Genomic DNA, 11,303 nt, shown 5'->3' with positions numbered 1-11,303 from the left:
CGCGTGAGTGTTGGGCTCTCGCACCCCCCCAAAGGCTTCTCTCTTGTGTGAGTGGAACTGTGTGTGCATGCGCACCTACCGACCACTCACATAGCCCAGTTTCCTTTCCCCCTCCCCCCAGGTGGGCCATCAATCTTCCTGCTCCCATTGCTCCAAAAGTGTGGTGAGTGCGCCCAGTGCAGCTTCACTGACCCATCAAAGGCTGCCTGAGCAGGACCACCCAATTCGCTTTGGGCAGCCTCAGTGAATCTGAAGGAGCCCGCGACTGCGCCCCCAAAGGCTTTGCAAATGGACGAAAGTCGAGGACTACCTGTATCCAATAATTCGTTTTGGCACAAAATTAGTGTCAAATTCCTTTTAAAATGGGGGAGAAGAGATGGCATAAGGAATATAACGATAACTATTTTATTCACTAAAAGCCATCAACCCTGCTAATCTTAAACATGAAAACACATGGAAGGGCTGGGGTATTTGCTTAACTGAGTGTTCCTCCACATCCCAAATATTTATTTAATGGTGTCTGCTTGTGAAAAGTTTGAGAAATACTAGCTTGTACAAACCTTGACATTAAATTTGCTAGTAGAATGCGGCAGTTTCCCCCCAGCTTAGTTGGTAGACTTAAGATGGTGATGCTTTCTAGGAATCTTGAGGGTCAACAACTAACAAAAGAAATTTGGGGAAGCAACCTTAATGACTTTGCTATCTTTCTCAGTTCCAAGCAATATACAATGCTATCATTTTCCTCTCTCTTTTAATCAGAAGCCACATGGTGACACTGTTTGCTTCCTAGAGTCTCTAGCAGCAGTGGATTATAATTAACAGGCAACAAAAAAATCACATAAAAAAATATATCAATGGCCTGCAATATTTTATTTTAAAATGCAAGTTTGCTTTTGGACAACTTGCCACTGAGTCTGTGGTTGGTTGAACATAAGAAAGATAGGGAAGCTGAATTGCTTTTCAGGTGTGAAAATGTACATAGCCTTTCCTTAAACAAATCTGATTGTACCTAAAAAGTGCTGGGCAAACCTTAACATAAGCGTATCAGTTTTTGTTTTTTAAATCCTCCTCCAAACCAGCCCTACTCGCATATGTTTGATGTGGATCCACCCATTTATGACTCTTGGCTACCTCAACTCACCCTCTACTTGAGAAACTTTTGGCTAAGTAGTGTTTTTAGTCCTAAGTCTTCCCTTCCGCCACCGTCCACTTACGCAGAGCTAATTTCAAGAAGGAAGGAAATATCTGTGTCCCAAACATATCATAGCCAAACATATAAAACCTGGTGACTAGAAAGAGGCCCTAGAAAGTGTGCAGAGAAGAGCCACAAAGACGATCAGGGTTTGGAGGCTAAATCATACAAAGAAAGGTTGAGGATGGTAAGTATGCTTAGCCTAACGACGGGAAGGAAGAAGGGGACTTTTCTTCTGGTAATTGAGGGGCTGTTTGGGTCTGGCGAAGGAGGCTTCGCTTTAAACTCGCTCGTTTGCTTGGAGCTGGTGTAGTTGGTGACGGCCTTGGTGCCCTCGGAGACGGCGTGCTTGGCCAGCTCACCCGGCAGGAGGAGGCGCCCGGCCGTCTGGATCTCGCGAGAGGTGATGGTGGAGCGCTTGTTGTAGTGGGCCAGACGGGAAGCCTCAGCCGCGATGCGCTCGAAGATGTCGTTGACGAAGGAGTTCATGATGCTCATGGCCTTGGAGGAGATGCCGGTGTCGGGGTGGACCTGCTTGAGCACATTGTAGACGTAGATGGAGTAGCTCTCCTTGCGGCTCTTCTTGCACTTCTTGTCGCCCTTCTTCTGCGTCTTGGTGATGGCCTTCTTGGAGCCCTTCAGACAAGAAGGGTCAACTTATCCTGTAAAGCAGGGGTTCCCAACCCTGGTCCGTGGGCCAGTACTGGGCCACGGCATGCCAGCAACCGGTCCGCACAAACAAGCAAAGCCCCATCTGTGAGATGCAGGCAGCACACAAAACCACGCACTCTCTGGTCCGCGGGAAAAAAACCTCTCTCCATGGAACCGGTCCCTGGTGCCCAAAAGACTGGGGACCTCTGCTTTAAAGCACCTGAGGGCAGGACAAGAAGTAAAAAAGGTGGAAGCTTGTTAAAGAGAGATCCAACTTAGATGTAAGGAGAAATTTTCTGACAGTGAGAACAGTCAGTGGAACATCTTGCCCCCTGAAGTGGTGGGCGCTCCATCACTGGAGGTTTTCCAAAATAGACTGGACTACCATTTGAATGGTACCAAAGCTCCTGCCTTGGGCAGCGATTGAACTAGAAACCTCCAAGGTCCCTTCCAGTCCTGTAAATCAAATGACTTAATGGGATGGTCTGGTTCATAAAAACTTGTTAAGGCACTTGCTAAGTAGTCTGCAATCTACTGGACTATAAATGTAGTTTGTTCGGGAAGAATTTTGACTTCAGAATTTTCAAAGGAAATCATTTAATGGGGTGATTCTTAATTATTAGGTGTTTGGCAGAGGAGAGAGCACTTCTGCTCAGAAACGAATAACTGAAACCGAACAAACTTTGTCACTCTGAACTCCATGCTTGTTAAACAAAAAGCTATGCTTTGTATGTGCGTGCATCTTTTTTGTTTTTTATCAGTAATATTTAGTTTCTATATTTTCATCTTGAAATGTACAGATCTGCAGTGTTCCGCAGTCTGAAGTCCACCTTTGTGAGAACTAAGATATCAAAGGCATGGTCTGTGAATGTAAACAAGACACCTCCCTCCCCAGATTTAGTAACTTAATTGTTCAGTCAAGAGGTCTTTACAGGGTGGGGTTGAAATTCAAGATGGGGACTGCAACAATACCACTAAAGATCCATCTGTTTTCTTAAATGTGCATTTGTGTATTTAAAAACCTGGCAGAATTTCAATAGAAGAGAGCATTTGTGGCTCAGGGTTGGATTGTGGGGTCCTTGGTGCTTTGTTTTCTTGCAGACATTTCATTACCCAACTAGGTAACTTTATCAGTACTAGAGGAGAATGGGGTTTGTTCTCTGTTTTCCATTCCGTTCCATTCCATTCCATTCCATTCCATTCCATTCCATTCCATTCCATTCCATTCCATTCCATTCCATTCCATAGGAGAAAATATTGTAGCTCAGGGCTGAAATGTGGGGTCCTTGGTGCTCTCTGAGCTTGGCTGTTTTCTTGCAGACCTTTCCTTACCAAACTAAGTAACCGTATCAGTGCCAGAAAGGAATGGGATTTGCTCTCTGTTAATGTACAAGGGGTTTGCCCTATCGGTGTTGGTGGAAGAATTTTTCATCTTGGCAGTTCCTTGATTAGACTGCTGTTTACTGTTTGTTTGGTATTAATTTGGTAATCTGGTGTCAATTTTTGCTTATCTGGGTGGTGATTGCTGGTGAGAAGGTGTTTTGGTCTTTTTTGTTTCAATTTCAATTGCACCATTACTTTTTTGATCACATCCTGCTGACACAGCCTCTGGATCTTTACAGGCACCGAAACCCATCGTACAATTGAAACTGCCAAGGAACAAAAAAACAACAACAACAACCCAAAAACAAGCTTTGTTTCATAACAGACACAGGCTGATTTTAAAAAGGAGGGTGTCTTCAAAACACAGAGACACAGAGGGATAACACGCCAAGGAGACCAACGTGAGGCTGTTGGCATCATCAGATTATGGAGATTAACAAGTATTTGAATGGTTGCGTATATTAACTAATACAAAAGGTCAGTCAGGACAGAACTGATTGTTCTGTCCTTGCATGGTTATGATAATTTTTTTCTTAGGGAGGGGAAAGGATTTGAATAGGTTGAGTGAGATCAGTGAGTGGGTTAATACAGAGGAAGGAAAAAAAAACACACAGCAAAATAGAACAAATTTGCTATTGCAGCCGGCTTGACAAATAACATCAGGGAATTATTGTTGTCATGGATGAGAATGTATAAATAGAAGTGTGAAGCTGTGGACCCTTCAAAACCTCTGCCTGAAAATTTTGCCTTGTTCTGGACCAGCTTCCATTTAATGCCATTTCTTAATTTATGAAAAATTAGCATCTAGAGTAGAACCAACCTGGAGAAGGTTAGCCTAGTCCAGGGGTAGGCAACCTTGGCTCTTTTATGACTCGTGGACTTCAACTCCCAGAATTCCTGAGCCAGCCATGCTGAGGGGAAAGGGAGAGTTTCCAAGCTGAGCCATGCTGGATCAGGAATTCTGGGAGTTGAAGTCCACGAGTCATAAAAGAGCCAAGGTTGCCTACCCCTGGCCTAGTCTTTTCTTAAACAAAAAACAAAACAAAAACCCAACTGCTTGCTGCAAGCAAATCAGCCTTGAGATCCATATCATTTTATTGATGGAGATGCTTGATGCAAATGCCAGGAAAACTATGCAAACGTTTTCACTCAAGATCCTTGGAGTGAAAACCTTCATCAGGACTACAATCAATGTTTGAGGACAAAAAAAAAGCCTCTCCTGGGTATAGAAAGATTTATAACGTATAAGGGAGGTGAGCATCCTGGGGAAGAGAAATAAGGGCCAGCACTAAGAAGATCATGTCACTGGCAATTTTGCATTGCCTTCTAGGATAGTAACGTCTAAAACTATTTGTGTAATGCCTTATTTAAAACACTGGGAGGGGGGAGAGCTCACAGACATGTGAAGCAAAATATTATTTAATTTTCAACTTATATGCATTTATGAGGTTTTTGAGTGTATTCCCAGAAAGGAACGTGTGGGCAAGAAATAATGAGATAGCGGTGCGTGTGTTTATGTGTGTGCATATAAGAGAAAGAGAAATAGTGAGAGAGGGAGAGGGAAAGAGAGAGGGAGAAGGTGTGGGAGATATAGGAGAGGGAGCCAGGGAGAGGGAAGAGAGGGGGCGAGAGAGGGGTAGACCGGGAGAGGGAGAGGGAGGGGGAGAGAGGGAGAGAGAGAGGGAGGGAGGGAGGGAGGGAGAAGGAAAGAGGGAGAGGGAGGAAGGGGGAGCGGGACAGAGGGACGGAGAAGGAAAGAGAGAGGGAGGAGGGAGAGAGGGAGAAGGAAAGAGAGAGGGAGGGAGGGGAGGGGGACAGAGGGAGGGAGGGAGGGAGGAAGAAGGAAAGAGGGAGAGGGAGAGGAGGGAGGGAGGGAGAAGGAAAGAGAGAGGGAGAGGGAGGAAGGGGGACAGAGGGAGGGAGGGAGAAGGAAAGAGAGAGGGAGAAGGAGGGGACAGAGGGAGAGGAGGGAGGGAGGGAGAAAGAAAGAGAGAGGGAGAGGGAGGGGACAGAGGGAGGAAGGGAGGGAGGGAGAAAGAAAGAGAGAGGGAGAGGGAGGAAGGGGGAGCGGGGCAGAGGGAGGGAGGGAGGGAGAGAGAAGGAAAGAGAAGGAGAGGGAGAAAGGGGGAGCAGGACAGAGGGAGGGAGGGAGAAGGAAAGAGAGAGGGAGAGGGAGGGGACAGAGGGAGAAGAGGCAGGGAGGGAGAAGGAAAGAGAGAGGGAGAGGGAGGAAGGGGGAGCGGGACAGAGGGAGGGAGAAGGAAAGAGAGAGGGAGAGGAGGGAGAGAGGGAGAAGGAAAGAGAGAGGGAGGGAGGTGGAGGGGGACAGAGGGAGGGAGGAAGGGAGGAAGAAGGAAAGAGGGAGAGGGAGAGGAGGGAGAGAGAAGGAAAGAGAGAGGGAGAGGGAGGAAGGGGGACAGAAGGAGGGAGGGAGAAGGAAAGAGAGAGGGAGAGAGAGGGGACAGAGGGAGAGGAGGGAGGGAGGGAGAAGGAAAGAGAGAGGGAGAGGGAGGGGACAGAGAGAGGGAGGGAGAGAGAAGGAAAGAGAGAGGGAGAGGGAAGGGACAGAGGGAGAGGAGGGAGGGAGGGAGAAGGAAAGAGAGAGGGAGAGGGAGGAAGGGTGAGCGGGACAGAGGGAGGGAGGGAGGGAGAAGGGAAGAGAGAGGGAGAGAGGGGACAGAGGGAGAGGAGGGAGGGAGGGAGAAGGAAAGAGAGAGGGAGAGGGAGGGGACAGAGGGAGGGAGAGAGAAGGAAAGAGAGGGAGTGGGAGGAAGGGTGAGCGGGACAGAGGGAGGGAGGGAGGGAGAAGGGAAGAGAGAGGGAGAGGAAGGAGGGAGGGAGAAGGAAAGAGAGAGGGAGAGGGAGTGGAAGAGGAAGGGGAGAGAGAAAGAGGAAGAGGAAGAAAGAGAGAAGCAAGAGCTCTTTCCCTCCTTAAAGTGTCTCTCTGGGAATTATAGGGTAAAAAGAAAATGGAGCCCCCAACTTCTGACCAGTTTCCCAGCTCTTCAGATTAACGACTCAGTTTCTTCCACCACCCCCAGCCACCACCACCCCCTCCAAAGAAACAAAGGAAAAGGAGCCCATTTCCCAAACGGTCAGCAAGTCAACGTTGGACCGCTCCATGGCGCATTGCGACCCTCCGCTGTAACAAGGATTCAAACAAACAGTAAGGACCACCTGCTAACAATGCACATTTAGTCTTTTCAGCAACAGAAGACGTTCTCTGTTTACATCGCACTCATCTTAAAGGACTCAGCTGGCTTTGTGTTGCTTTTCATCCGCTGAACGTCTTTCTCATTGTTATTATAGGCCTTTCATCTCGGATAAATATTGCTTTTAACAAATGATGTGTGTACTTGAAACTAAGAATTCCTTTTGTTTCACACCAAGCCAGGCCAAGAGATTTCTTTTTCTCCTTGACTGCCCTTCAGAAGTAAGGGGGGGGGGGAAAAAACAACCCATGAGATACGTTGTCTAGGTCAAGAATGATGCAGACTTGAACTCCCGAAACAGCTCCTAATTTGGTGATTCTTCTGCTATGCCAATCTCTTTTTTTCAGATTAAAACCATAGATAGGTCATTTCTTCGTATGGATGCATGTGTGAGCTCCATCAGACAAATAAAGCTTTGGGCCAGTAGCATCTCAGCTGCTGCTTCTTCACTCACCATTATCCAAAAAGAAAAAGATGTTGAGCCAAGTTCACAGGTTTTTCCAGCTGAAGGACACAATTTGACTGGCTGGCGAGAGCCGTTCTCCAAAAACTAAAGTGAACTGAAGTAAAATAGTAAAGTAAAGTAAAATGAAGTGAAAAGTCAGGTCATGTTAGTGCTGCTGCCGGCGTTAACTTCGCTCCGCCCTCACCTGCTGCCGGCGTTAACTTCCCTCCGCCCTGTGCGTTCCCACAGAGAGGGCCTCCTCAGGGTGCCTCCGGTCAGAGAATGTCGGCTGGTGGCCCCCAGGGGGAGGGCCTTCTCTGTGGGTGCCCCGGATTTATGGAATCGGTTGCCGGTTGAGCTCCGGATGGCGCCCGACCTTCGCTCCTTCCGGCGCGATCTGAAGACTCATTTGTTCAAACAAGCCAGCCTGGCCTGATGGGGGATGTTAGGGTTTTTAATGGGTTTTTATATTGTTATTGTTTTATCTGGGCGATTATTTAATTCTTTTTTAATTTTTGTATTTTCTATTTATATGTGCCCTGTTCACCGCCCTGAGTCCCTCGGGAGAAGGGCGGTATACAAATTTAATAAATAATAATAATAATAATAATAATAATAATAATAATAATAATAATAATAATAATAATAATAATAATAATGTTAGGTAAAGTGTCAGGAAACATAACATAAAGTAAAGGTCTCAAAGATGCTTTTTCAGGAGGCAACTGGACTTTCTTGCTTTTCTTTGAAGACCTTTCACTTCTCATCCTAGAAGCTTCTTCAGTTCTGACTGGATGTGGGGAAACAGAGCTGAAGAAGCTTCTTGGATGAGAAGCGAAAGGTCTTCAAGGAAAAACAAGAAAGTCCAGTTGCCTCCTGAAAAAGCACCGTTGGGACAGTCATGACCTGGATGGCGGAGCATCTCCATGGACATAAAGTAAAGCGTGGGAACAGGGAAAACATAATAGCTAATACATTTCATTTCAATTCAATTTCATTTCATTTCCAGTAAACTCACACTAAAGAGACCTGCTATGATTACTCACCTGGTTTGTATTTAGTGATGTCTTCTTTCTCATTAAAATGACAATTGTGTAAAATAAAATGTTAACGTTTTAGGGAACCATACAGAGGAAGTCCAGCTATAAGGCACTTTTGGGAGACTCTCTTTAGATACTTAAAGGCAGTGCTTTTTTTGTAAAAGAAAAAGGTGCCGGAACTCAGACATGTCATACAACCCGCCTTGCCTACCCTACAAGGTTCCATCCAAAAAAAGGTGCCGGAACTCCGTTCTGAGCGTTCTATGAGAAAAAAAGCCCTGGGTGCTGGTGATATTACCCAGTGCTTTTTTTGTAAAAGAAAAAGGTGCCGGAACTCACACATGTCATACAACCTGCCTTGCCTACCCTACAAGGTTTCATCCAAAAAAGGTGCCGGAACTCCGTTCTGAGTGTTCTATGAGAAAAAAAAGCCCTGCTTAAAGGTGAGAGTAACATCGTAGAAACCCACTCCCCATATCCATAATTGTTGCAACATCTTGTGCTATATGGGACCGAATGCAAGCGCTTTCTGATTCTTGTTGCTATTTCTTCTGATTTGAGAAAATGACAGCATGCCGTAAAAGCCTTAGAGTTTCAATTTTTTTTTCCTGATCAGTTTCACCAATTGTTCTGCCAACCGAGTAATGACAGGGAGCACAGAAAGGTAACAAAGAGAAGCTAGAAAAGTTGTCTAATCGGGACATACAAAGGAAGAGCGAGATTTGTAGCGGGTGGAAGTTGACAGCTAAACTCATTGAGAATCTTTCAAGTGACACAAAGCACAACCAGGAAGACAGTGTATGCACGCATCTGCGCCCACTTTTAAATGGAGACAAAGAAACTGAACACCATCTATCAAGACTGATGGATTTGTGCATGGCTGTACATGAGTATTGTGTTATTTTTATGTGTGTGTTTGTGAAGAATGAGGAAAGGAAGGCATATTTCTCCACTCACTTTCTCCTAAGAACTTTGGCTTTTAAAGAGAGAAGAAATCGATAGAATATTCTGAGTGGTTTATTGATAGAATAGAATAGAATAGAATAGAATAGAATAGAATAGAATAGAATAGAATAGAATAGAATAGAATAGAATGGAATGGAATGGAATGGAATGGAATGGAATGGAATGGAATGGAATGGAATGGAATGGAATGGAACGGAACGGAACGGAACGGAACAGAATAGAATAGAATAGTTGAAAGGGTCCTTAGAGGTCTACTAGTCCAGCCTGTACCATTTCAAACAAATGGTTGTCCAATCTCTTCTTAAAAACTTCCAGGGCTGGAGCACCCACAACTTCTGGAGGTAAGTCATTCCACTGATTAATTGTTCTGACTGTCAGGAAATTTCTCCTTAGTCCTAGATTGGTTCTCTTCTTGATTAGTTTCCATCCATTGCTTCTTATCCTGCCCTCAGGTGCTTTGGAGAATAGCTTGACTCCCTCTTCTTTGTGGCAATCCCTGAGATATTGGAACACTGCTATCATGTCACCCCTAGTTCTTCTTTTCATTCATGTTGTTGACTGTTAGTTGAATCAAGACCTTTTCAATTCACAGTTTGCTACGTGGAACTTCTCTTTGGAGAGCTTGGAGTTAGCAGTCCGTTTGCATCTGTAAGTAAAACTCCTTGGGCTTTATTTATCATTCCTCCCACCTTGAGATCAATCTTCCATTTAAACATAAATGTAAGAGAATGACTCTTTAACTGACACGCATCTGAGACATTTCTCCAACACAATAAGGGACGAAAACAAATCTCACTAATATTCAGGCAGCAACCTTGAATTCTACTCATTCTTAAAGGGAGTAATTTCAAATCCTCACTTGACCATGATGTTCTCTCTAAGGGGATTTGGATCTGATGACTATTTTGCAGCGTTCGCTTCCTCACTCAGTTATTGACAGGAAAGAAAGAGAGGAAGAAAAAGAGATGGAAGACAAATAGAGATTGGAGGATGGTCATCAAACCCAGCCTTCTCTGGAGCGCAGCAATCCAAATTAAAGTAACTAAGGATGGCTAGACATGGGTTGAAGAGATCCAGTGAAGCAGAATTTACCACATCTGAACTCCGGAGGGAAAACAAAGATAGATATGGAATCAATAATTAAGATCTCATTGAAATCACTGCAGTTTTTGCCCAGAAAAACAAGCATACGGAAGACTGCAGTCTTTCTACAATAAATTTCCATCTGTTCCACTAAAGTGAAAACATCTCCCTTCTTTCATTCTCCCCTGAAATACATATAAATGTCTGATTTGTCTAGTGGTTGCAATCTTGGGCAGTCCAGTTTTTCCTTGTGAATTTGTATAAGGGACGATTTTCCAGCTTTTGAGATAGCTAAGGAGGAGCCAATCCAGGCAATTGTATAATTCCCTTTTGTTCTGCTAGAGCACTTTAGGGTCTGTTTTTTTTTCTTCCCCACAAGCCTTTGCTTTTAGACAAGCAAGCTTGAATGAACGATGGAGAGTGGGACGCACCTCCCAAATGCTCTAAATGATTTCACAGCAGTTTAAAAAACAATGCTAAGTATTGTCACGGATGGTCCCTTGTGCCCCTAAATCAAGTTTCCTGAGATAGATTGCATGCCATCCACAGACTATTCGAAAATCTCAAGGGTAATCCCACTTTCTGCAATTTATGACCACTTGTTAGGAAATAGCCTCTCTGGAGTCCAGGGAGAAACAGAGATGAGTTACATGCAGACTCCATCAAACCCTTTGTGTCAATGTAGAACAGACTCCTAAATCTGTCTTGGTGGATGGTCTTTTTTATACAGGATGCCTCACAGAGCAATCTTCATTTTGTAACGTGCCATACCGACAATTAAACAACCCAATGGAACCTCCTTTTGTATTTCTGGGCATTTTACAGGATGCATAAAGCATAGAGGATGAATATTTATTAAAAGTCCTGAAAGTGAACTAAAGAAGCTGATATACCAGATCCTAAACTGACTTTTTAACAGCAATAAGTAATGTCCGTAATAATTCAAAGTAGTCTAAAGGTATCTTATGTTGTAAGAACTCCTCCTTTAACTAAAGGATGAGTTAGCAGTTAGTTAGAGTTTATGGGCTCAGTAAGTGATTGGAACATTTCAAGGTTCATAATTCAGAAGGCCTCCTTTAAAGTTTTTATAGAAGCCAGCTTAAAGAACAAATTTAATCCATCTTCCTTTCTTTCTCTATTTTCTTATGCGGTAAACCTGGAGAGATAATAAAATGGTATAAATCGCAACAAGAGGAACCAACAAGAAGACCCTACATTACAATTTGGTTACATCTAAACGTTTGGCTTTGAGGCTCAGCAAACCAAACCTTTTCAGCTTATTAGCTGACATCCTGTTCACAGACCACTATGGCTACGTATTATAGGTTGTA

General features: G+C 44.4%; 1 protein-coding gene across 1 annotated transcript in view; it reads right to left on the bottom strand.

Moving 5' to 3' along the window:
• Window positions 1-1,336: 1,336 nt before the first annotated feature.
• The window catches only part of LOC308670401 (histone H2B 7-like), a gene marked incomplete at both ends in the record, with an annotated part of 61,718 nt that continues 51,751 nt past the window's right edge, over window positions 1,337-11,303 (bottom strand). The window contains 2 exons of the mRNA XM_081331900.1: window positions 1,337-1,828; window positions 3,422-3,492. Coding sequence (XP_081188026.1) covers window positions 1,337-1,828; window positions 3,422-3,492 — 563 coding nt within the window. The remainder of the gene's footprint in view (window positions 1,829-3,421; window positions 3,493-11,303) is intronic.

This window comes from Vipera berus (genome assembly GCF_964194415.1).
Source record: "Vipera berus genome assembly, chromosome: 6".
Lineage (NCBI taxonomy): Eukaryota > Metazoa > Chordata > Lepidosauria > Squamata > Viperidae > Vipera > Vipera berus.
The sequence above is the reverse complement of the archived record's forward strand: the minus strand, read 5'-3'. Positions and strand labels throughout refer to the sequence as shown.